The sequence below is a fragment of the Netta rufina genome, assembly GCF_964035555.1.
Source record: "Netta rufina genome assembly, chromosome: 15".
Taxonomy (NCBI): Eukaryota; Metazoa; Chordata; class Aves; order Anseriformes; family Anatidae; genus Netta; species Netta rufina.
Genome location: NC_140138.1, coordinates 9272225 through 9300182, shown reverse-complemented (window position 1 = coordinate 9300182; position 27958 = coordinate 9272225). Strand labels below are relative to the sequence as shown.

The 27958-nt window shown below is 43.7% G+C and overlaps 1 protein-coding gene across 1 annotated transcript in view; it reads right to left on the bottom strand.

The window, feature by feature from the left end:
• XYLT1 (xylosyltransferase 1) overlaps positions 1-27958 on the bottom strand; it is a gene marked incomplete at both ends in the record, with an annotated part of 184071 nt that overhangs the window by 66663 nt on the left and 89450 nt on the right. Inside the window, 1 exon segment of the mRNA XM_084296227.1 lies at positions 26497-27022. Coding sequence (XP_084152353.1) covers positions 26497-27022 — 526 coding nt within the window.

The following is a 27958-nucleotide window of genomic DNA, read 5'->3' as shown; positions in this document are numbered from 1 at the left end:
TGTAAGTGCTCCACAGAGGCAGAGTTCTGCATCTCTCCCTGAACTCACAGGAAGAGCCCCGTTCCCTTCAGTGAGACCATTTATGCAAGTGAGCAGTAGTTGCAGGTTTCCACTGTAAACTCCTTTTTTGCAATTGTTCACAACTCATATCAAGCCAGGGGACTGAAAATTACTAGACATGGTTTCACCTGAAACTGTTTCCATTTTGGTTAGTGCAGAGTGAGGACAGTTTTGCTGTGTTCAAATGGAGATAAGAATTATTAAAAAAAGCCTTCCTTTATTTAGAAGCCTGAATTTTTGTAACATAGCTAGTAACAGAAGTGGCTGGCAGTATATATTAACAAAAGAAACAGCTTTCTGGCAATTCACTGGTGAGTCATTAGGATCTGATGAAAATTCTTTGAGGGCTTGAAGATAGCAAAATTTACCTGGACTTACCAAAGAACATCCCCTCCTGCTTAACTCCAACAAGAGAAGGTGTTATTGTTGGAGTTAAACAAGAGAGGATGCTCTGTAACTGTAATGACCTGTTTCAGTCAGTGTCTCACTTGCCATCAGGCTCCAGAGGGATGTTCTGTCCATACACTCCAGTGAAGACACCTTGCACAGACAAGGCAGTTTCTGAAGCTCACTGTGTGTTTCTCACCTATCATACTTATATGAGAAAGCAAACTTTCCTGTCCCAGAATCTGGAAAACTAACTCTAACAACAAGAATCCCTGCCTTTGGATGACAATTTTCACCTCTAATAGGGGAAATGATTCATTTATTTCTGTGGCAACCCTTGTGGACATCTTTTGTGAAAGAAAAGATTCTAGGTGAGCACTGATTTTTAAAAAATTATTATTATCTGTATGTAAGAGGTCTGTTCAAATAGGATTGTGTCACACTGCAGATGGCTATCGCCCAAAAGCTGAGCTGGGCAGCAGGTACGATTGTGGTGCACTTCAGTGCTAGCAGCTTTAACCACAGGCACGTCCTGCGCCCTGCGAGGTGACCACCAGCACTCCTCAGCCTGGGGGTCAGCTCCTTCACCGGTCACCAGTGCCCAGCTACAGAAGGGGCTGGGACTCACCTCCAGCAAAGCAAGCCAGGCTCCTGCTGAAGATAATTAACATGATTGCTCATACGTGCTGCTTCTTTTACTGGGTTTTAACTCACTCAGCAAAGCAGGAGAGGTGAAATCAGCTGAGATCTGTGCAACTCTCCTGAGGGCACATGGATTTGAGAGGAATGCTTATGATTTGCAAAATGAAATGCTCCTGGGTATGTTCTGAAGATTTCGTTAAAATTGCTGTTACCCATACTTACTATCTATAAGTTAACATTGAGCACTTTGGATAAAATTTCAGAAATTATGCTGCTAAAAGTGGATATTCATTTTTTTTGCACTAATGTTTTATCTGTACAACGCTGCCTAAGTATTTTTCCTTCTCAGACTCTATCATGAATTACAGAAGCAATTTATGATCCTCTCTAAGTTCATATGATCAAGTAACCCATAAGCAAAAATCAATGCCAGGTAGGTGGGAAGCAGCGAGACAGAATTTACAAGCACTCAATGACTTGTCCATTTAACATTAAAGAGACAGATTTCAGCAATGTTCTCCCATGCTGAGCAGAAGCCCTGGCCTGGAACAAAGGGGCTGCTGATGTGGGCACTTTGGGTCTGCTTTAATCATCTCAGAGGATGACAGCACAAACTGAGGGCAGTCAGAGGTGAGGAGTCCCTGCCTTACAGCTGGATAAGTCCTTTTAGGAGGTCACTGCAAGTTTCTATACAGTGAATTCATGACCTGTTAAGCAGTTCCGTACCCCCGCTGCATTTCAATATGATAAAGGAAAATGCCTGAAGTTACAGAATTGGGTTGATTTCACTGTAACCCCCATGCTGGAGAGATTTCTACCTTTTCTATGAACAGAATAATAAAACTTACATGCAGAAAGGAAGGTAGGAAGACAGAGGACATGTAGAACTGTTTCATGCTCACAGGTGGATCATAAGATGATGAATTGTTTCTATCTTTTCCCAGGGAAAAAAAAAAAAGAAAATAAAAAAAAAAGATGATCTTCTATTTTGGAATTTGAAAGAAAACATTTCCATCCCTGCTCTGTCATCCTTCTGTTATAGCTCTTTAACATTTGTGTTGCATGCATCACTGCAAACACAGGTTCAAGAACTCCTGTCCCACTGGGCGGGCATTGTCCATCAGACACTAACAGAAAGACACCCCGCCCCAGGAAACTTAGTGGACCTTTTTCACATGATATGAAGGATTCACTGTAAAAGAGGAAATACAAGAACCCTGAGAACAAATCCTATCTTTTGTATCACAGAGCAGGACTGTGCAAAATCTACCTCAGTGCAGACCATCAGCTATGTGTACGTGCTGTACCAACACATTCGTATCAGCGAGGTTTCAAACAAACCCAGGCAGCGCTCAGTCCAGAAGCAGCCTGCCATATTTCAAATTAAGATTCCATCTTGTCTTGCAGTCAGTCTCAAATAGTTATTGAAACCATTTTTATGTTTTGCAAATGACAGTCTAATTAACAGCTACTGCTACACTGCACTTGCAACGCACACTGAACAATTTCCTACGATAACTATCTAGCTCGCTTTTTTGCCTATTCTAATTATGGAAATGGTGGCATTCCTGGGAGACAAATCTCGATTATTTGTAGTTTTGCTGGAGTGCATTAGCCAAGCATTTTTTCCCTTTTCTCACTGACTCTCATGAAGAAATAAATAACACAGGAACGCAACATTAAATTAATTAATGCTGAATTGGAATGCATTTCAATATTTATCAATTTAGAGCCAATTAGTTCATGACCAACATTATTAGGGTGAATACCAAATGCCTTTTAAATGAGAATTAGTTTGGCTATATCCAGTGACACCACTGGACTTTAGAGATAAACTAAGAAGCAGATCCAACAACAGACACAACTGTTCCTTGCAGAAAAAGACTAAAACACCTTGCACCTCAGTTTGCCTTAACATTTCGGAGGCAGCTCTTTCTTTTCAAAGCTGTGCTGCCTTGCCAAAGACAGCACTCTCTATGACGCTGAATTGAAATCTGAGCTTTTAAAAGTTGCTCTTAGAAACTGCCAAACAAGAGAAAGTTACCTGTATGTTATGATCCTTAGAAAATGCTCCAATAAGGATTTTTCCAGCCTGGCTCTCTGGCCCAACCAGAGGCAGACTGGCTTCTCTGTCGAGCCCCTGCAGAGAGGGACCCTCAGCTGAGGGGTTTAAATCATATCTGAGAAGAACTCTTCTCCTTTTCCACCACTAATGGTCGAAACTTGTGGAGACCAACCAGCTAAATCACCAAAATCAAGCATAATTCCCCAATAAAACTGGCAAAAGAGTACAGCGGCCTTCTAGTGCCTCAACGGGGCTACAGGAAAGCTGGGGAGCGACTCTTTGTCAGGGAGTGCAGTGACAGGACAAGGCTTTAAACTAAAAAAATGGTAGCTTTAGATTAGGTATAATGAAGAAATTCTTTGCTCAGAGGGTGGTGAGGCCCTGGCACAGGCTGCCCAGTAAGTTGTGGTTCCCCATCCCTGGAGGTGCTCAAGGTCAGGCCAGACGGGGCCCTGGGCACCCTGGTCCAGTGGAAGGTGTCCCTGCCCATGGCAGGGGGCACACTACATCATCTTTAAGGTTACTTTCAAACCAAACCATCCTGTGAATCTATGGTCTGGAGACACCTCTTTGAGGCCCATGGCCCTGAAGCTGCCTTCCACCCAGCACGGCACCTTTTGCTCATTTGGAAGGAGCGAGGCTGCAGGAAGGAAAAAGCAGTGAAAGGGTGGAGATGAGGCATTTGTTTTGATACCTTATCCACCCCTGGTTGTAGCTTAGGATGTTCCTTTCAACAGTCCCAAACTGATGAGAATGGGAATTTTGCAGACAAGATAAGATGTCTTCCGACTCCCAAGAAAATTGATGACACAAACCCAACCTGAAGCGATCAAACCTCATCCACTGTCTGCACTTTCTGGGTACAGCTACAGCCGTGCCAGCAGCACTCTGCCTTCTGTAAAAGCCAGGAGGCACCAATTTCTTTGGCCAGTTTGTTTAGCTGGGTGCATGCTACAGGCACCAACCACCAGCACAGCACCACCTTCCTGGTGAGGCCCCCACCAGGGCTCCTGGCCATGCCTGCTGTCCTCTGCCCCTCTGATCTGTCACAGCGGCCAGACTCACTCTGCCCACGTGCAGCGATATAGTTCAGGTGTCTCCCTTAAGACATCGGCCTCTACGAACTGTTGGTGGAGACAGAAGGACCCTCTAAGGGCTGCTCAAGCTATGGCAGCAGAGGCAGGCCTGGCCAGAGTGCTGCAGTGCTCCTTTCTGCTGAGGGACCTGGGTTTCTCCGGCAGCGTGGGCAGTAGCAGGGGATCACACATACGTCAGGCTCATCCCGGTCAAGTTGAGATGTTGTCTGGGGACGTGTGATGGCAGCCCTGATGTGATCCCAGGTCCTGCAGTTTGCCCTAGGGGCACCTGAATCAGACACGAGTCAGCGACTGACTGAGGAGGTCTGAACTGTGCACCAGAGGGGGCCTGCCTGCTGCCTGCCCTCTGCAGACAGACCGACCTCCTCGCTCGGACACACTGACAGCCCAACAGCTGCTTGGGCCGTGGGTTTTGGAGTCAGCTCTTCTCTGAAATGAAGCACCTCACTCCCTTCCCTGCTGGACAAGCCTTTAGGCTTCTTGTACAGGATGAGAAGGAAACACTGAAAGTGTCCTTATTTCAGTTGAGACTTTTTCTTCTTTTCTGCCTCAAATCATCGGCAAGTTTAAAAGAAACCTGAAAGCTAACCAGTTACTGCACAGCAACCAAGGCAACAAGACAGCAACAATATCAACATAACACACCCGAAGCACAACAGAAATAGAGCCTTATCAAGGCTCACATTAGCATTGGAAAGTTTTTCTTCATTCCAGCACCCGTTCTCTGTTTTGCAGGGTATTTGGAGACTGGCACATCCATAGCCTTTACTCCTTCTTTTCCTGTCATGCTCGCAGCACGAGTAACCAATAAACCACAGGCACTCAGACAGTTAAAACAGTCTCTACTTCACATTAGCTCCCAGGAGGTATCTGTGTACTGCTGTGACTAGCGAGGAACAAATAGACAGATAAAAGGGTGTTTGTTACCTGGCTGATCAATGTCTTCCTGCTCTGTTTTACTGTGCTGTCATCTTTCACGTCCTACGTCAATGATCTTTTCCCCAGATAGTCTTAAGAAATGTACAGCTAAACACTGTAACTACCCAGCGTACAGCCAGAGTAACTTCACTGCAACAGCAGGACTGAGCTCATTTATATCGTATGGGACCTGGGCTGCTAACTTCAAATTTATCCTTTGAGATTCCCATTATATGTCTCTTTTTTTTTTTTTTTTTTTTTTATTCAGAATTTGAAGGACACAGTCTGCCTTTATTTTGTGCCCAAGGTAACCATAAACATGATGTTGGTAAGAGATGAAAAAAGTGAAGGCTTTTACAGGTATTTTGCATAGCTAGTCTGAACAGGTCTAGTTAGGTACTGAGAAGAAAGACTGACACTAACAATAAAGCAAAAATAAATCTGCAAACCTGTGCTGTGTGTCCACATCCTAAAATGTTGTAAAAACTCACATTTTAGCTGACACTAGTTGCACCACAAGTGAAACTAATAGGAATCTCTTCACAGAGGCAAAAGATAAATAGCACGTGTGCAAACAGCTCCACTCCAGAGCTGCCAGGCTTGCTTCCTCTGCGCCAGGCTGAGTTCAGCTTCACAGATTTCCAAAACTTGCAGGGCTAGGATGCATCTGACTGCCTGAAAGAATGTCACATCACGGTGATAAAAGATGGATGAGACATCAGAATCACGTATGCACATGTACCATGGATACACGCATGCTTTGTGTGTGTACGAGCACACTGTACACGCTGGTGCACTAGCTAACAAATAATCATAACTGAAATATTTCAACTCAAACACCACATCTTCAAAACCTGCTTCGCAACGAAATGCAGTTTCTGCATTCAGACCATACTTTTTTCAGCACGTGCTGACACCTAACTCTACAGAAGTATCCGTATGGCAAAAGACACTGGTTAGCAATGGTTTTCCCAAACCTGCTCACAAGCAAGAAGGCTGCACAAACACGGCCATTCCCTTCCTGCAGACTTTGCCCTGTGGCACTGGGGATTTCTTGCTAACTCTGCTCAGCAGTATCAGCTGGATTGGGTGACTTCACCCCAGTGCTGGCAGCTTCACATCCAGCCCTGTGAACACTGAGCCCAGCCGACTCTCCCTGCAGGAGCCTTCAGCCTCCCTGCTACAGTCCCCAGCTCCTCACTCAGCAACCAAGTCCTTCTGGTGAGCAGAAATAGGAACTGTTACACAAGAATCACCAGTCTTTTCAAAGCTCTGGGCTTTCCCTTAAAATTGACACCCATCTATAAGCTCGTTTTACTTCTTTCTGCTTTATGTGCATTAAATCAACAAATTCAGTATAATTTTAACTTTCATAATCTTACCCTGTTCACTTCACAGTCCCTACATGATGTATTTTTTATTTCTCTGTCTGAATAATGACACATTCATTATTTTATCATTGATTAGCTCTTGTGCTTCAAGAAAGTTTGCTACCATGTATACTACTTAAAGGGTGAGCATGAATAATTTTACCCAACACAGAAGAAAAAGAGGACCAATTTTCTTCCAGTATATTACTTGTCAGCCAGAGAAATGGAACATAATTATGTTGTGACATTTTCAACAGCAAATATATTCTACTGTAAGCAATTAACACTGGTTCCTTTGGCAGACTTCAAAAGATTACTCATATAGTATGCTAAGTTACAATAACATTTGAATAATAAATAGCACCTCACTCCTTTAGTTGGATTTTATCATATATGCACAAGTCAAAACAGAGGAGAAATTGATGGATGGTAATTCTTGCACAAGCCACCCTGATATTGCAAAATCATGCATTCATGTAGAAAATGCTCAGGAGGGGAATGTGTGCATTTGGGGAAAAAAAAAAAAACACCCTAGGACCTACTTAAACAAAAATGCTGAGGATGTACTATTGAGGACTGAGAATTTCGGTCTGCCCACCACATTACTACAAACTATGGCACTGCTCCTCGGATGGGAGAGGTGGGGTTGGGCTCCCCTTCCTGGCTGCAATGCCTTCAAGATGCTGCTGCTGATCAAGAGGGATTAGAACAGATGGTTTAAGAAGAAAATCATGGAGCATTAATCCTCTAAACATTTCATAGTCAACATATCTTTAATACAATCCCTCTAATCCAATTAGGGTGCCTTGAAAATCGTATCTGCAATTCCATGCTTCGTTGTAATCGGTTCTGTGAGAGACACATCCATTTACAAGACGGCTGCTGAACACCTCTGCAGCTTCCCCGTCCTCTCCAGCCTCACCAGAGCCCAAATCCTGCCCTGAGCTGAGCTGAGCCCAGCACCAAGTGCGCCGTGACACATCGCTCATGGTGAGCATCCCCAGCAATGGCAGAAGCTCACCATACAGAAGACAGATTTTAGATACCAAAAAAAGGACAGATTTTAGATGTCAAAATCTCTTTCACTCATAAAGACATGTAATTAAATATGTGCGAGAAGACAGAATTTCAAATTCCTTTTCGCCGCTGAACAGCAGTTACTGAGACACATCACTAACAAGAGTAAGTGGACCGCGGTCTCAGCAGGTGGATGGGGATGCTGTCCTTTTACCATCCATGCCTTTGAGCCAATGAGGAAAACAACCCCTACTACGTTGCTTTCACAAGCAAGCAACAAATTCCTACCCGTTCCATCCCAGCTGAGCTTGATTTTTAAAAAGTTGTCATTAAAATTTTTTGGATTGTTTTTCACAAGGATGTATATTTGCACTTGTGCTTACGGGTGAAGAACAGAGACAAAAAGCACAATCTTGTTGCTAAAATAAAGGACTTCCATTCTATTACTCCATCATAGTATAAAAAGATCCCATTAGCATACCACTAGAGGAAAACAAAGGAAAATCAAATTGCTGGCAAAGGAATCATTTGACAACAGCAAACTAAACTGTTTTTTCTGTATTTCACTAGACATTTCAGTTTTCCTGTAAAAAAAAAAAAAAAAAGGAGGGGGGTAGAAAAATGTCATTGTATTGACTAAATAAGTTACTGGCTGCTGTTAAAAGCATCTGGGGAGAATTCATACATGAAATACATTCCTGCAATAATACCATAATTTATAAACCGGAGCTACACATTTCCCACAGACTTTAACAAGGCTGTGATGTCTTTGGACATCAAGGAGCTGCTTAAACAACAATTTGTAGGAGTCTGTCCTCTACCACAAAAAAATGAATCCCTGCCCAACACTTAAAAATTTTAATGCTGACCTTTTTTAAAGACAACAAATAGTAATGGATATAATTCCCAGGATTATTTTAGCTCTGTAGCAGAGGCTGCCCTCCCCACCTCCCATGAGCAGCCAGAGGCACGAACCAGGCACCAGGCACAGGCTGTGTACTGCAGGTGGGACTGATCCTGCCCTCCCAGCGCCTCTGCCCATGCGCTGGCACAGCTTTAGCCAGAGCTGGCTGCAGGGAGGCTCTGCTCGTGCACCGCTTGCTCACAGCGCTGAACGTGGGGAGTCTGGCAGGAGCGGATGCGATGTATTAGTGTTGATCTCTAGGAATGACTTAGCGGTACAGCATACTAGGAAGCAAGGCACAAGTCCAAGCAGTTATGCATTTTAATTAGGTAAAGCGAGTGCTAAAAAATGCTTTGAAGCTCTAGATGTATTTCAGTAGCATTGGCTTGCAATGTAATTTTTCTTTTTCCTGCCACATACATACTTACACACAACCTATCTGACTGCCCCTTTCACAAGGGGTGGCTTAAAAAAAAAGCACTTACGTTCCGATGTAACGCCATTCCTCCTCTGCTAAAAGGTTGGAGCTCCAAACTAAACAATTCGCTCAGAACTTGGCTTTCATGGCGAAGCAGGACAGAAAAACCATCAACTGGCAGCAAAACTGCTACGCAAAACTAATTTTGGAGACGAGAAAGTGTGAAACACATGAAACATCTCACAGATTGTAAAATAACATATTTTAAGAAAAAGAGACGGGGGAAAATATGAAATACTGGTAGAGCCCAGCTACATAGAAAGACTCCCTGGCTGTCAGCTGGCTGCAGCCCTCGGACACCGAGCAACAGGAGGCACGGAGGGTGAGCACAGCTGGTCCTGCCCGCAGGCCTTCAGCATCCTCGGGATGAGGAGGAGGCGGGGGGAACAGAGGCAGAGGAAGGCCTCCAATAGGTTTGTTGTAAGAACAGTCATACATCTCACTATATGCCAGGGTGGGATCAGTAAGAATCCTAATGCTGGCACCTCTGACGTATAGAAAGGTAAAAAAAAAAAAAAAAAAAAAAAACACCACCAGAGGATGAGGAATCAGCCAGGTCTCCAGTTAGAGCGAGGTCTCTCACTACTACTGCAGCTGCGGACACTTCTGAGCAGCTGTGGAATTTATCCTTCCATAGCTCAAAGGCTGAAGAAAAACACCAAAGAAGTTCATCTGCTGAATTCATGAATGAATGAAGCAGGAGTCACCCATCTGAAATCAGTGGCGACTCGGCAGTGTAAAATTAGTATTAAAAGAGAATTAGCATGTCTGAGCCAAATTCTGCTTGGCTTGTTCCTGTTTCAGCTCTGAACAACCCCTGATCCATATAAATGCAGATCAACTCTTAGCTTCCTCAGCTATCCCCCATTTTAGCTAAAAGAACCTAATGCAACTGAGATGCAATTTCCTTCAAATACCACTTCTTGTCTAGTATCTTTACTTTGATACTAAAAGAATGATGAAAAACCTCTTCAGATTAGCTCCCAAGACGGCATCGCTTAAAGGCACACTGTTGATGCATGTACAGCCCTCTGCCTTTCTTCGGATGGAGCAAAAAGCCACCACGGAGTCCCTACCAAAACAGTCATTCCTCAGGCCCCTTCTCCTCGTGCCTCAGTGACACCTCCCTCCTTGTTCCCTACCAACCTTGGTCCTGCCACATGCAACTGAAGTGCTCGAGGATGGTAGATCTAATTAATGCCGTTACAATTAACACCGAAGTGGCCTAAAGGTAATCCTTCAGAATATTTTAAAATAGGAAAAAAAAAAAAAAAGGCATTTTGCTTACCACCCTGACTTCACTTTCACACTAAGTACCATCTTCTCCTTAATGCAAAACCACTTTCAATTTCTGAAATTTCTGTAAATTAATTCAATGTACTTTGACACCAAATGCTTGATGTTCAATGGAACAACTTTCACAGCACTAAAGACATCTGAAATAGGATGTCCGTTTGCTGGCAACCCTTTTATTAGAAAGAAAAAAAACAAACAAAACACTTCAAATCCAAAGGTCAATTGGTGTGGAAAGGGTTAGTAGGCTAAATTAAAAAATATTTAAAAATAACAATTACACCTGACACTATAGTTACATTTCCCAAGAGTATAATCCCAAAGGAGCATATAGACCTTTTGCCAAAGGTGATTTGAGTGTTAATATGAAACCCAACGTGTGTTCACTTTAATTACATATGTGCCTGCTGAGAACATATGATAGAGTCCAAAATGCTAATTCATTGTCAGCAGGACAGCAGAAACTAATATTAAATCTTGCACACCAAGTACATTTTCCAGGTTACCAATTACCACACGAAAACGGGATGCATTACAAATGTGGTAATCAGCGTGAAAGTCAAATTGAAGAAAATATTGCTAAACAGAGTTCAAGTCAGAGCCAGCAGTAGGTGTAGGAAACCTCCCGACAGCTCATCCCTTCTCTTCAAGCCAAGCAGTGCTCAACTGGTCCGAGCGTCATCCCACTTCCACCAGGTCTGCATTGGCCTTAATCCTCACCAGCACCGAGATAAGGTGCTGAAACTGATGTCCATGGACCTCATCAGTTAAAGTATACACTTCAATTATTAATTCTCTTCAGCAATATGTAACAGCAGTTCAAAGGGGATTTTTGGTTGGTTGGTTTTGGCCTTTTTATACTTCTTAGCTTTAAATTTCCTGCATCTCAAAGACACTGTGGAGTGTTTCTGTGTTCTCCTCTCTTGAGGTTTCTGGCAGTTGTACCTCTTAATCCACACTGGCATGCCAGCCACGCTTTATGTATTAAACACATTTAGATCTACTTTTAATTAATAGATATATTCATGCATCATTCAGTATTTTATAAGGGAAGTGCCTGGAGTATGAACAGAAGAGCCCCAGTGCTCACCAATGAGCTAACCCTTGGGAAATGAGACGTAAATCCAATTCTGAAGACAGCAGAGATCCAGCCAATACTTCTAACTACATCTTTACCTGCCTTTTTGTTGCTTTCCTGATGCATTATTAATTAATAACTACTGAGCCTTCCCAACAGAGCATTTTAAATAACAGTTAAATTTCTTTATGGATGATTATGAGTCATAAAAGTATGTCTGGATGTTCAAAGCAATAAACAAGCCCAGGTAGGGAGCCTGAACTGCTGAGGTAACTGTTCTTTGAAGCCTGAAGTTTTAGGGATGCTAAATGCCTACTGTGCAGCATTATGAAAATCCCTGTCTAGCTTAATCCAATTAATCTGGAGAAATGTAAGGTTTTCTGAACAGCAAATGCCATCTCAAAGGAACGAAATGGTATTTCAGAAAAGCTGCCGCCTTGGTGAGGTTCACTGGTCTACCCAAATGAAGCTACAGAGATTGAGGCCAGCTATCAGTCACATTTTCAGTTCTCAACTAAGATAACAAACAGAAAATTGTCAAATCAAAATTATTTCCACCCAAGATTTATACAAGTGATGAAATATGTTTCCTCAGCTTTGAAATGTACTCAGGGATGATGGATGGTTTTCCTGTTTTGTTTGAGTTCTGGACAAACTCAGACAGATTTAAAGGTATTTTTGGGGAACCTTTGCACTTGCGGAGCTGGTTAGTTTTAGGTGTAAGTTGAAATAGATCCATAATGCTTGTAGATGAAAACTTACTTGGACATCCCACTTCTCCATATGATAAATTTTTCCGCCTCCATGTCCAAGACCAAAAAGTTTTCTATTATTCAAAGAAAATCCCAGCATTAGCATTCAGCAAGATCTCCTTAGTTAAGAAAGGTAAGGAACTTGCACTTCCCATTCACTCTTCACGAGGTTCAGCTACCATCTGAAGGAGGATTTCATTTTCTTCCCTACTGACTGTGCTTACTTTTTCTTTCTGGTATTTAAACTGGAGTACAGAGAGCAAGGGGCAGCTTCAGCTGTGCTTGCGTTTGACATAAATAACCCAGTCCCTCGCCATACAGCACTTGATAGGTGAGGAAAACAAACAAGCACATGACCTATACTGTTTTCTGGACAATGCAATACAAAACTACTATCTGTATGTGGGCAAACTCTGGGTAAGACCAAGTACGTGAGAGGCCACACAGCGCCAAGCACAAGCACCGGGGCTTCAGGGCTGTTTCGTTGGCCATTGCACGGGAGCAGGCTGGTCCATGCAAGGGACAGATCCCAATGCCATCCCGTGGTTTTGCTTCCAGCTCTTCCAAAGCCCACGTTTCCACTCCACTGCCCCACCATGTGCTTTTATATAAAGTAGGAATCAGCCAAAAGCAAGCTTTGTTATCCAGAGACTGTGCTCCATCCACGTGCCTTAGCAGCCAAAAAAAGCAAGTTCCTTCTCTTCCCCTCCAGGATCCAGCAGCCCTGTGGACCTGGGGAGGGACTGGCGGGTCCCCCAGGGGCAGGCAGCACGGCGAGGTGAGCCGACCCGATGCTGCTCGCTCCTGACAAGAATTTGTACCCATCTTTCAAAGCAAGCAGCATTTGCCCTCAATTCCCCAGACAAACTACTACTCCACTTTTTCTTTCTAATATTTCTCTCTGTCTCCTAATCTTAATTCTTCTGGTTTATGGCTCAATCCTTCTACAGGGATTCATAGCAAATACAGAGAATAATATCTTTCCTACTTTCAGATATTAAGATGGATCATTATTCCTCCTGACAAGTTAGAAGATATTTATCAGTCTGAGTTATGAGGCCTTTCTGACTGTGAAGATTTAAACATCGATTTAATGCCAACTTAAAAGACTCCTAAAAGTGTCGGAGATTGCATTAGATAAATAATTTAACAATAAAAGGTATATCAAGGCAGACATTATTGCAACCTTCCACTAATCAATCACCATTTTCCATGTTTATCCAATTTTCATCTCAAGGCTCTGTACATCAAATTGCCTAGACATATATGACACAACTGAAATAACTTCATCATTGAATAAAATTGCATAGCCATTAAAATTCTCTAGTATCAAGATAGCTGACATTATGTTAAATATTGGCTTGAGTTCCGCAGGGTAATAAATTCTGACCTAAATCCAATCTTTCATGGATAGCTGATTCAAAATGAAAAATTACTGTTTTGTCATTTTACCTTAGGAAAATTTCTATGGAAACCAAATACAGCCCGGGGCAATCTTTGAAATTTATGATAATTAAAAGCACAGCTCCCATTCTGGGCATCCTGAAACAAAGAGAATGGGTTTGTTTTGGTGCCCAAGTATCAGACATGTTAATAGCTACTAAACTGAGGGAGAACACCACTCTTGTGCTTTCCCCATGTCTCTAACACAGCAGTAGCCAACTGACACGCCACACAACGTGCGCCTCTTGCAACCAGCAGCCTCACTTGCTGCAAAAGGATGAAGATGCCGGGACAGGAAAATGAAAACAGAAGGGAAATAGTGCAGAAAACTTCTGCTTCCATTTCACTGTTGTGCACTGCTGTAGTGCAAAGCTGCAGAACTGCTGCCAGCGCTGTCAATAAATCCTTGGAAGGTACAGAAAGCCAGGCCAGACAAGCAGCTAGACTGCTCTCCTGCTGCTGTCGTTCCCCAGCAGAATACCCGGGCTTCTCAGGGACACAACAGTGGATTTCAGAGCTTACAGAGGTGACTTCAGAGAACTTCTGTGACCGTTCTCTTCTTAAAGATACTTTGTGCAGCTTAATATTGCAAACTCTTTTCGAGGGCTCAGAAAAACTAATTATTTTGTAAAAAAATAAAAATAAAAAAATCCAAGTCTTCTGATAAACAGATTTTAAAATCCTCTTAAATACGAAGCTAGCACCACTGCCACTGAGCACCATTTTTCATCTATGTTACTTTGCAATGGAGTTAAGTAACTTTTATCCCTGGTCTGGACATGGCATAACTCGCCTGAAGTGTCCCAATAACCCTGGGATGTATCAACAAGCAAAACCCACATCTCTAAAGTGCTAGGCCTAGTGCTATATGACTGGGTTATAACATGGCATAACAGAGCATGCTCTGCTGTCACTCTTCGCATGGGAGCTCCTTAATGACTTCTACGAATAACCACATCCTCAGGTGATAATCTCATAAACAGACTTTGAAAAATAGGTTCTTTCATCATAGGGACAAGAAGAGAATCTTTCTTTCCCCTTAAATGAGATTTCTGCTTGGCTGGACTCCAATATAACTCTCTGAGGCTTCTCAAGTTTACAGTGGGGCGCTCTAAATTCCTCCTATTTTTTCTCTAATTTTTGTAGTCTGCAGCAACTGAAAGCAAACATCGAGAGAAATACAAGATGATTCTGTCTTGAGTTTGGCAAATTGTGCCTACAATGGCTATACATGATTGAGAAAAATGAAAATGTGTCAACTTCTGTGTGAACATCAGCCTGGTCACAGTAAAGGGCAGAGCCAAATCTAGCGGGATTTCACATGAGGGGGTTCTAGAGGTGGATCAGGTCAAACACATTTCCTTTTTGTCAGCAAGGTGAAGAATGCCAGAGGTGTCTGAAGCCTCCTTGCAGTATTCCTCTGGAGCCTGACAAAAATATTTTTCCCACTTGCTGAAAGCGATCTGCTTCCTGAACGGGATCTGCTGTTAGGACGTCTGCAGAATCAGCCCTGCCACAAAACTGTTGTTATGCCCACAGTACCAGCTGGGCATGCTTTACTTTGGACCATGCACTTCTGAGGACTGGAAAGGGAAGAATCTCCAGCCCTGAATACTTCTTTTCTTCCTGATCCTCCCTTGCTCCTGTAGGACCAAAACTGTCTTTTTTTCCCTTGTTGATGTTAAAAACGACCAAGATAAAGGTACACAGAGACGCTTTAATGTGCACTGCAAAAGGTTACCAAGATTAATTCCTGCGTTGCTTGATCCAGCACCTTCTGAAATCACCAAAGGTTGTCTCATCAGCTTTGCTTTGAGCAGATACCTAAAGACAGCAGCTGGGAATTTTCCCAGAAATGCAAAAGATTGGGTAACTACTCATTTAGACACTTGAAGCAGAGAATAAAATAGCTTAGAAAGTAAAAATAGCCTATGATGGAGTAACTTGTGGAACTGTGACTTGTAGCCAAGACTGGTTGCTCAACATGTAATAGGGGGTGTGTGTGCATGGGGAACTTTGACACTGAGTAGTGAGGTACTGCCCTTCGTTAGATACAGCGCCCTTTGTTCTGGCATTAGCTAATGAACAACGAACCAGCCAAAACAGACAGCTCCTGAAGAGAAGCCTCTTCTGTTCTGTGTCATTTTACTGCCACCTGAAACACAGGTACATAAAGCTATCAGCAATCAGAACAGCAGTAGTCAGTCCATACGTTCCAGACTGCTGTGTAAGGAGTGCAGACTGAACAAGGAGACTTTGGAAAACCCGCCCACAATTCACGAAACAAAGTTCAAAAATGTCTTTTTTTTTTTTTTTTTTTAATGTTACAGGGGAAAACAAATACTGGAGCAAGCTTTAGTTATTCAAGAAAGACCTTGTTTAAATGAGGTCATCAAAGCTAGTGCAATATACATCAGCTAAACCTCCAGCCCACTTTGCTTTTAATATTTCATGGGAATCTTGGGTTTGTCTTCACCTCCTGGCAGGAAACAATAGAATTATGCAAAAATATACATCAGCACCATGAAGCCTGCCTCTGCAGTGGCCTGGCAAAGCCAGTGCGTGTAACACAGAAGTCTTGTTCCCAGTTAATCTCAGCAGATGCCTGAGCTCTCATTAGCCATTTGCTTACGCTGGCAAGGTAGGCAACTTAGCTGGGGGGCAACTTAGCCGGGCCTGGTTCCCCTGACCAGCTCTCCCGTTTGTAAGGGAGCATTACTTACCATGCTCTTGAACAAGAGCAAAGAACACGACCCCTTCTCAGATACAGAGAATAACTTTGGGCCAGATCCTCAAAGATGTTCAACGACTTACAGAAACATAACGACTGGAGTTCCTTCAGAGCAGCTACACCTAGATCCCATGCAAAAGAGAAAGTACAAATGGGTAAAACACATATTGCAGTAAATTCCTCTTTTAAAATTCCCTTTTCCTGCCTGCTATTCAGTGAATTACCCAGAGTGAATCACAGCCCACAAAGAGGTGGAGAACATGGTTCTGTTTAGTCATGCTACCGTCAAGCTGAACAATATTATGCAGCACCGCAATACACAACATACACAGAAGCTTTCAGTATAAAAGTGGCTGAAAATACTCCACTGCATGGTAATATCCACTGGCTGGCTGGCAACCTCAATTTCCAATTAAAAACACAGATTGAGTAAGCAGCAAGTGCTTCCGCTGTGATTTACAGCTAGTCACAAAGCAAGGTGCTTTCCCACTGGCAAAGTGTTTCTCTAACAAGTCCTAATGACTTTTACAAATGAATCAAGACTTCAACAAAACAATTCATCCTTAGTTTGGGCAAGAAGGTCACCACAAAACAAGCAATCACCTTGCAACAAAGACAATGATACAAGCAATTATACCCTCGTTAGATTGAGGGCTGCCTTGTAGTGAGGTTTCTGATGAGTTTCGTAGAAAAAGAGCGTTTTAACAGCTTTGTTTTGTGGTCTTCTCTGACAAGACCCAGGAGTGTTGCAGACTACCATGCCTGAAGGACAACCGGCCATCAAAGTAAGCAAATGCCTGGAGAAACTAGCAAGAAAGTGGAAGATGAGCTCTACAGATGAGCTTCTTAGAGCTGATGCCCGTAAAGATGACCTGGTATCTTTTAATCCTAAAAATGTCCTGTTCAGGCTTACAAAGATGGCCCCCAAAACCACCAGCATCAGAGAGGTCAGAGGGAGTCTTGCAAGAATCTTCATTTGCCATGGGAGTGGGTCCTTTGGGAACAAAGGGAGATCAAGATACTGGTGTCTAACTACAAGCTTTTGATTCATGAGGACACGGGCTTTTTTCCCTGAACTCCTGACCTAACTCAAACGCAGGATCCATAATGCCTTTAATAAAAATGTGCAAGCTGAACTTTCTGCTGAATTCCACTGGCTGTGAAGAACAAGACAGCCCCCCCAGAACACAGCCAGAAAGAGACCCAACACACAGGCATTAGTGATGGACAGGAAAGCCGAGCCCAAGTCTGAACCCAATTTCATGTGCTGACTGGCCAGTGTAATACGCAGCATCCACTGAGAACCTACACGTGCCCACTTCTCCTCAGTCTAGACAAAAGACGTGGTTAGGAGGCAGCAGGCCCTTTCTTTAAGCCTTTTAACTCCCAGACAGGTTGCAGCAGCAGAGGGGAAGGTGGTGTGGGTGTGACTGGCCAGCGTGGCCCTGGAGGATGGCCAGCCCTCCCGGCAGCGCTGCCTGCAGCAGGCTTTGCATTATCGCCAGAGCAGCACCGTGGAGAAGGGTCTGTTTAAAGCAAACAAGCCATTCAGTCCTGCAGAACAAATCCTCTGAATTTCCCGATCTTAAAGCACATGCAATCTCTATTCAAATTATTTCCCCAAAACCACAGAGCCTGAGTTAATAAATACTGATTTTCCTGGAGTATAATTCTGCTTAAAGCTCCCACCAGTCTCACGGTGCCACCCGCGGGGAGAAGGCTGCCAGGTAAGCGCCCACCCCAAAATCTGGCTGTTGTGGTCCGGCTTCAGCGAGCTCGAGGAGAAGGGACTGAAAAATTCCTCGGCCTCCCTGGAGGTTGGTGAGAAAACTGGAGAAGAGAAATGATGGCATTTTGCCATTTTGTGAGTAGGGCCAGGACTTCAGAACCAAGATCTTGCCAGGAACAATTTGTTAGTAAAACTGTAAATAGAACACTTCAGAGTTCTGTGTGCATTAAAGAAGATACTGGGAGGCAGGAGGACTCTGTTCTTGCTTACAAAGGTGCCAATCAGGAATGACTTCTTCGACACAACTGCATGTTAAATCAGTGACATAGCATGGATATAGAAAAAGAGAGTGGGGGAATCAGGGCTATTCACTTCTAACAAGCTCTCAAACTACCAAAGACAAGCATTTATTTGGGAGACTAAATATACATCGAGCAATTTCAAAATCTTATCTGAGGTTGCTCCGCTACAAATCCTTGTCATTCATTTTTCTATACAAGTCATGATTACCCAGGGAGAAAAAAGACTGATGTTTTAAAACTACTTTCTGTGTAAGAAATACTTGCAACAGAAACAACTAAATTATGGTTTTGAGTCTTAAAATGGCATTAACATCCCATAAGATTGGCTTCATGCCTAGACTGCAGGCATTTTAATTCAGAGTAGATCCCTTCCACAACTCTTCCTCATTTCCAAGGAAAAACATTGCAAAACAGCCACTGATCTCATAAGGCCCAGCAACTCCTCAAATACATCAAATACAAATACCCTTTAGAAAGTGTGCCTAAACCAGGGTAGATTCTCTTCAACTACGTACCTAATCCTGCAACAAACTCCATAAATAGTTAAAGCATCTATTTTAAGAAGCCACAAAGCAGCAAAATTCTTTGCCCCAGCTCAGAAGGAGAAAATTAAATGTCAAGGTTCCCCCCCACAATTATTTTAGAAGTAGTGCAGTTAATGCCACTGACTTCAAACCAAGCTGTGGCTTCCTCGAGCCACAGCTAGCGTGGGATTTCTGGGACACAGCACTTCCCTCCCCTCAAAGTAATAGCTCATCAGCTGCGGATTCCTGTGAAAACCCAGCACTGCTTTCCCATGCTTAGAGATGTGTGATGGTTAGAAAGCCAGAGCTGAATTTGTAGCGATCTCCTTCTGTCTGTGGTGACATTTTAGGCCTAACACGAGATGCAAATCTGAAAGTCACTGTTGCCTCTTCACATTTAGCGCAGAGCAGTGATACTCCAGCACAGTTTTGTTATGGTTGTAAAGTCAGATTAGGGATTGCTCATACAACCTTAATTCAAGCTTGATTCAGCACTGCTGTTCTTCACACTGCACGCAGCTCCCTGCTTAGCTCTGAATAAAAACAAGGGAATTTAGATGCAACCTTACCTCTTAAGCATTTGTCCACTAAGAACACCACAATGAGCCCACTTCAGAGGCCCAACACTTATTTCACACTAAAACAAATACGACTGCTGCTATTGCTGAAGTTTTCTTACACAAATAGTATTTTTATATTATTTCTTTTTTTCTTCTTCTTCTTTTAAACCCTGCTGCTCACACACTCGTACCAACAACTTTATCCGGCTGCAGTTGTACTTGACTCTCCCCCCCCACTCCATCCCCACGTGCTGCAGGATGGCAGGGGAGCATTAGCCACCACTCAACCACTTTCTTTTCATTCCTGTACACATGCAGTAATCTTTATCAAAATACTCTCTAAGCTCCTGCTGCCCTCGTGCTCATTTCCCAGGAGGCGCGGAGCTGGGACACACTTAGTCAGTATCCGCTCCCACACTTGCCCGCACTCCCCCTTTAATGCTCCATAAAACGATCGCATTTTCCAAAACAGTGCTTTGGTGAGAACTAGGGCTGCTGGCCATAAATTTTTCAGCCTTTCTGTCCTCCATTCCTCATGCTGTGCATTGCTCTCAGCACTTCCTTAAGATGCCATTTGTCAAGATGCTTTTCCTCAGGTTTGCTGCCCTGGCATTGCTGGCAACAAACTCCGCAGCTGGCAGATCCACCGGTGCCTGGACAGCAGGAGCAGCGTGTGGAAAACCAGAGGAATATCATTCTGGTTTTATTCTCTGACTTGTAAACTTGCTGATGGTCCTGACAGTAGTTTTCTGTATTTAAACCAAAGGATTAACTGCACAGACACCCACCACAGTTACCCGTGTTTTCTCCTCACTGAATTTGTTCTCCTGAAGCAAAAGCTGGAGCTACACAAGACAGCGTTCAGGATGGCCTTCTTCTTGCAAGAAGAATCCCTTAGCAATGCAATGCCCCAGGCTCACCCATCCCATAGAAACACCATTCTCCTATCCTCCGACAGGATGCAGCAAGGTAGCAAAACATCACCACCCTGTTCTGGGATGCTGCAAGGACATTTCAACAAAATTCATCTCCCTTACAAGACGTGCACAGACCTTTCTTCTGCAAAGAAAGCTGTCCAGTTTCTGACTCACTGGCCAGACCCAGTTTCTGAGGTTAAATCACTCTCTTGGCCCTCTCCCCCAGGAACAGCTCATCCGTGAGCAAGGGGGAAGAGTTTTGGCAGCTCTTGCATCAAGGCTGTGTCATCATTCCCTCCAAACAATCACAGTACCCCAGTCCTACAACAAAATGCAGCCCTACCGTGTGATGCCTGCCTGCAGATCCAGTCCAGTGGCAGCAGCTGATGTGCACTTTGGGTGCTAGCATTTCCACGCTTTTCGGCCCCCATCCATTCCAGGATACATTCCAGCCCCCATCCATCTGATGAGGTAGAGTCCATCCTCAGGCAAAATAATCGAGTATCTTTCCTTTACTCAGTCACATTCCAATTTTCTGTCAAAACTTGCACACGTGGCCATGAAAAAGCTAATCTACGAATCAGTAGCACTGCACATTATTGCAGAGATCTTGTTTTTCTCTTTCAGTGCCACTGCTTCAATGACTTTAATACTCATGGTTCTGTTTCACATATCTAGGGGGCGAAGGGAGGCACACCACATTTCATAAAGCCACTTTCCCTAAAATACAAGTACTGAATCTTGACACTGCCTTTCATAATGAAAGAAGTGCTGGAAACACGGTTTCCAGAAGAGAACACAATCTCTGTACACGGTGTAATTACATCTTGGCGTTCTGCAGAGTAATGGCGTATGGCTTAAATGCTATTAATTGTGAGCAGTTTTGTTCCACAGGATGTTGTTCGCTGATAACTACTCAATTAGGGTTATTTTGCAATTAGTCTGCTCACAGTAAATTTATTGCAACCGGAGTCATCTGTGGTGCAGCAAATTAAAATGCTGTCTGGGCTGCATGTGCAGTGGCTCTTACATGCTTCTTAAACCGTGTATTGCTCATCACAGTAACTCTGTCACACTAACGGGTTAGAGCGACAGGAATTCAGCAGCAGCCAGTGTCACTGGGAATCCTGAAACCAGGAGAGAAATACAAATTTGGGGTCCAAATGGTTGTTAGATCAAACCCAGTAAGTCCAAAAACACATCAGAGTTGTGAAAGCTAAAGAGAGGCACACACTTCCATGTTTCTGTGGGCTTACCCATGCATATGGAGCAGGGGAAATTTGCTTAGATACAGCTCCCGTCCTTTTAAAATTATACGGAGGACTCTCCCATTTCTGGGCCTTGAAGAACTGCTCTGCTCCACCCCACAAGTATTTGGCATCTGAAAGGCTTATTCTCTCTCTTCCTGCAAATCAACCTCCTTCTGCTCAGTGCTTTGAAGTATTCAGCTACAAACATTACAGCCACGCACACTGCTATTACCTGTGCAGATTACGCAGTAAACAGAGCTCCAGAGGCCTTTTCTCACAGTTTGAAAAGCAAAAGAAGGCTGTGTTTTCTAAAATGAAATGGAAATTTTTCTCCTCGGCAGCCTGTGAGAAACTGAAGTCTCCTGCCTCCGTGTGACAGAGCAGCGTTATCAGGAAGGAGCCCAGCAGAAAGCAGTCTGATCTGCAAAGAGCTTTCAGTGCTCATGGATGATGTGGAATCAGGGTATCTAATTATTTTTCTAGTTTACTTATGAGTTGGGCTTACCCCACAGGGATGAAGGTAGCAGAAAACCTGTTTGATTAATAAACTAAGAGAAGAGAACAGAAGAGCCAAGGGGAAATAAATTGTGATCCCTTAAGGCTCTCTGCTTCCTCAGGACTCTTATTTTGCCAGAACTACATTTTAGAAAACACCCCTAAAAAAAATTATGTATTTTTGGTCTATCTAGGGCCACAGATCTGGGTCAAGCATTAAGCCAGATAGGTAATTAATGATAAGGATGAGGCCAGAGCCTCCCCTGGGGATACAGCAGCCCGGAGAAAGCTGGCCCAGAGGAGGACTGAGGCAGACACTGCTTGGCACCATGCCTGACGACTCACAGACCCAGTGCCAAGGACTAAGGAGGAGCTGCGCTGGGTATCCAAAAAACTCACAGGTCAAGGGATTCAGAGCTGCCATGATCCACATGGGCGTGAAAAACAGAGAATCCAGGAACTGAATCCAGCCAGCAGGCCCCAAGTTGGACTTTTTTCACTGCAGAAGAAAGAACTTCAAGTGGAAAGATCTGCCTGTGGACAACACCTTGCTGATTTTCATATCACATCTGAGAAGAAGTGAACTCCCCAGAAGGATGTCTTTCTGTACCCTGTCCATGATCTACACAGTACTGGATTTGTCCTCTCCTCATCTAACCTTGTGCTGGACCTACTTTTCCCCCTTACCTTCACCAACTGCATTTTCCCTCAAAACACACTTCTACAAACTCCGAACACCACGAGTGACTTGCAAGCTGCCTGTTGCCCTGGGCTGAGCTTTGGATAAGGCAGCACCTAAAGCCTCTGACACCGACTCCCTGCTCTGTAGCATTTGTGCCCTGTTCTCAGCACCAGCTTGTTGGCAAACGCTTGCTGGGGTGCTCAGCACATCAGGCACTGCTGAAGCTCCCGTGCCCTGTTGTGCTGCAGAACACCGATGACTCCTGCAACGTCCTCAGCGGGACTGCAGCCCATCCACCCCTGTCCTTATGGAAACAATGAACACTGCATTTCAGCCAGCCAGCCAACCTGATACCGCTGGCTTTCTTTCACCTTTCTTTTATAGCTGAAGATGGCTACATTCAACTTTTGTTGCCTCTTGCCTTTGGAAATAAAATACTTAAAGAAAAGAGCTTGTAAGATCCTGCTCCCATTGATAGGCACTCAAGTGAATGTATCGCTTCACGTTTATGACAGCCCAGCCGGATGGAGTCGTGGCTGTGATTGATAGCTACACTTAGCGACTTGGTGGTTTTGATCAGTAAGACGGGATCCGAGGGGATTAAATGCTGGATGACATCTCAATGGAAACTGTAGCACTGGGAACACATTTATACATTGGGATAATGGATGAACGTGCTTCTCCAGTGCATAAATATTTTAACTTTACAGCTCTGCTGAAAGCGGACAGGAAACCTTTTTTCAAACCAAAAGGAATAGCACTTGCATGCTAAGTACAAAGACTCGGAATGCTGGGATGTCTTACTTTTGCTGACAAAAAACATTGAGCTTTCTTGATGCATACATTAGCAAGACCTCTATACACACCTCCCCCTACAATCCTGACAACATGGTGGCTTATATTCCCAAAACGTGATGGCCAGTGCTCCACAAACATCTGCTAATGAAGTTCAACTCCTTTGATGCATACCTGGAAGACACCTCTGACGAGGGACGGAGCCAGTCTGTGGGTGCACAACAGCAGCATTTACATTCTGCAGTGGGGAGGAAAGATCTGAGACACAACACACTTAAGCTCGGACTGCAGATCTTTAACAGGGCTGCAAAATTTAATGGACCTACCAAGTCGTATCATAAAATGGGGCAAGACTGATGGCTGAACTGGGACCTATCCTGCAAAGTGCTCTAATGCCTACTAGTAGACACTGGGCACCTTTTATTTTGGGGTTCCTACATGTCTGCCTTACTAGCCCTGCATTCAGACAAGTGTCTGGATCTCCTCCACAGTTCTGATGTCCCAGTCTGCTTGTGCATTGCCACCTCCTGCATATCAGCTCATGTCCCATGCAATATGCTGCTGCTTTATCTCTTCCCCACAGCAAAGCTCCCAAGCAACCCTGTATGTAACACAGGATGTACAGTTTTCTGCCAAGGAGAGCTGGCTGTTGAAGCAGTAAACTTCAGCTGTCAGCAGGGGCAGCAAGAATAACCTTGAGGCAAAGAAAAGTCAACATTTTCCACAAGGATCCATCTGTCTAAGTAAAGACGTTCCCAAACTATTATTTCTAAACTAGTACCACTGCCTAAAATAAAAACTGAAATAAAACTCTGGCACTGCTAACCTGAAAAACTGTAGCCACGTCTTTTTACTATTACTATTTTAATGTAATATATCCCCATAACTCATAAACTATTAATAAATTTATATGTATTTTAAAAGAAAACCATATTGGACAGTAATCCCATCTCTCTAGTCATGAATGTAGCTCCCAGTTTTCCAGGACCTTTTATTGTCTTTTATTACAAAGGAAGCATTTGTACAAATATACAATGCACACACATGCTGAAATGCTTCATGTGTAAAAGCTGACCTCCTTGCTCTCGGTTCCAAATCTACCTTGCAGGACATATGAGACTAATTCTGTATTTAAAAAAGAAGCAAATAATATTTCTTGAGGAGCTTTTTTTTTTTTTATTTTATTTTAAGAATGGTAGTTGTTTAAACCTGCTGCAAAGTCACCCTGAGAAAGATTACCAGATAGGTGATGGAATCATAGGTGTGTGCAAAAAAAAATTGCATGCAGCTGCAACATGTGCCCACAGTAATGACAATACAACTTCCAGCTCACTCCAGGGTATCGCTTGCGTGTGTATATGTGATGCATTTACCCTGCATAAGGCATATAGCATTGGTGGCATTTTGTCCTTGATCCCACAAAGTGCAGGACAGTGTCTGCAAGGTGCTGAGCTCCATCAGGTTTCTCACACACCAGAGCTGAACCTGCTGTCATTAGACAAGAGGGAAGGACACCAAGGACAGGCTTGTCACAGTGGATTTCACCAGCAGTACCCAAATGGGACCTAGGGGCACCTGGGGGTAACTCACTGATGCTCAGACTCTCACTGATGTCTGATTGTTTATTTTCCCTTTGACTTATTCTGCTTTCCCTGTCTCTCTCCCTACTTCCCACTGAACACCAGGTCTTCTACCTGCTGCATTAATTCTTTATCTCCAATTGGGCCACACTGTGAAGATTTTCAATACTACCATGATTAGAAAGGAACAAAAATACCAAAAGAGACATGGGAAGAAAAAAAAAAAGAAACAACAACAAAAAAACAAAACACAAAAACTTCACAACAAAATAATCACAGGGGTGGGAAATGGGGTGCTGACAGTGGTCACCACAGTAATATGCATCTAAATTAAAAGTTTAAGCTTCTTGCTAGAGAAATGCTCGTTTGGGAACATCCTCCACGACACCTCCTTTTTTCCCCATGTACTTAACAGGGAGTTTAGCCTCCTAATTTAGCCAAGAGCACCACCATCCCCCTGCTCCCTCCCCACCATGTTGAATCTACCCAATAGCACTTACTGCTGCAACGTGGTGCAGTAAACAGGTAAGCCACGAGGGCTAGAGGATGCAAGGAAATATTCCTAACAAAAGAAGCTAAACACCCTCTAAAAAAAGCACTTTACTAAATAGGAAGCTGACAGCTAAATAAACAGCAGCACATGGAGCATTCTTCCTGAAAAGTAGGAATGGGTCAGCTCACACATACAAACCAAAAGCAGGCAGAGATACCTGCTGCACCTGGCTGCATGGAGAAACCATAAGCAGCAAATCGAAGCCTGACTTTGGCACCAAGTGGCACCTGACTTTCTACAGCAGTAATCTAGAAAATTACTTTTGCTGATCAAAGAACATTAAAAGCAGAAGTAAGCTACAAAATTAGATTTTTTTCATACTAAAAAATAAAAAAGGTTATTATACTTCTTACAATCACTTGTGACCAAAATTCTTAGTGGCTCTGGTTATTAGCTGGACTACACTGTAGAAACGTTAAAAATGGCCATATGGCCCCAACACCTTTATTTATTGCTCCCATTTATTGGTTAGCATAAGACAGCAAATTCACCATGGTTCTCCGATCCCCACAAAGCAGGCAACTCTTGTGCATTTAACAAGTTGTGCACCTCGCCTATGTTTCTCTATGCTTGTAGATAAAGAACAAAAAAGAAGCAGAAGCAGCAGCTGAATACCCAGATCACGTACTGCAATAAAAACCTGGCGTAAGAAAAGTGAAAAGAAATTCAATAAGAATCTACCAAGGATCTTGTAATACGCGTGTAACTCCCTGCTTAAAACATCCACAGACTCTCCCTCGCTTCACAGGCTAGGAAACTACATTAGACATTTCTGCAATAAAGTCAGTTTTTGTTATCAGGAAGCCATTTCAATTATATACAATCCTTCCCCTGAGATACTGCTTTATTTCTCCTTCACCTCCCACCAACTTACCCTCCAGCGCACAGAAACGTGTCACCTTCTCCGGCATCAGCTTCCCGTGCTTGTGCTGGCAGTACACCTCTGCGATCTCCTGCCGGCACTGCTTCGACTTAGCCCGGGACATGGCTGAGATCGCCTCCTTGCCCGTTACCTCGCACTTTGGTGGCTGTTCGTATCGCACCTCAGGGGAGCTGTTTCCACTTTTTGTGAGGTGATGCTGCCGGGGAGGCCTGTGAATGTCTTTCAGGTCGCTGTTGCTGCTGCTGTTTTTCCCAGGCTGATCACTCAGCTGCACCACCTCGTTGGAGCTCTTTCCCAGCAATGAGTTCTCCTTCACTTTCTCCTCTTCCAGTTTCTTTCTTAGATGCTCCTTTTGCTTGCTTAGGGGTTTTTTCACCAGCTCAGACTGGTGTTTTTGTCTCTGAGTCCTGGGAGCAAAGTTACTGTTATCAATGTTTTCAAAGTCCTTGGGAACTGAATTTTCATTATTGCTGTCCGTTCGTGTTTTCTCCTTCGGTCGGTGGGAAAAATAGCCATCCTGTAAATGGGGAAAAAATTATACTCTCTTACTAAAACAGTCGCATCCCAAGCATTGCAAGTATTTCACACGTGAAACTTAAATCAGTTACCACCCACCATACAGAAAATAACCAACACCATGTCAGGGTTCATAAGGGAAAATCGAGGCTGAGAAAGTCTGAGCCCCCTGCTTGGGGTGGCGGGGGAGCAGATGGCCCTAAAGATGAACTTGGAGCCAGGCAGGCAAACTGTAAGGCTGTATAAATACTAACTCCAGGGAAGGGAGGTGTGGGACAGCAGTGGGGATGCAGGCACCACATCTTCCTCCAGCCGCAGCAGAGGCTGAGGAGGGCTTAGGCCAAAGCGTACCCTTCAGCAGCACTTCAGGCACAGGCAGCCTTTGGCACCCTTTGTGCCGGCTTGAGCTGATCATATTCTGGGGACCAGACAGGCATGAAAGAAGTCCTCAGCAAAAGGCTTGAATTAATGTTCAGAATGCACGAAGAACAGTAAAACATTTGACTTCTCCCAAACACTGGTGAGACCTGGCCACATGGCTCCCTCCAGACCTTTGCAAACCTCTCCTAGCTGGCATGCAACCAACAAAGTGAACAAACACATTAACAGGAGAAAGAGATCATAAGACAGAAAAGAAATAGGAGGACTATCCCAGGGATCCTAGAGAGAACAGAGAACATGGCAATCTCATCTAGAAAAGATGTGAAAGCCTAGAGCAAGAAGCATTTATCCGTGTAAAGGAACACAAAACAGGAGCCTGTCTGATAGGCAGCAGCGGCTGAGGTTGAGCTGCTCCAACCACAGAAACACATCCTCAGCTACCAGGGGACACATTTTTAGACCCGAATATCTCCACTTACTAAAGCGTTTAACACGAGATGAAACAAAGGGGGAGTTGTTACTAAAAATCTGAAGGCAGGGTTATAGATATCAATAA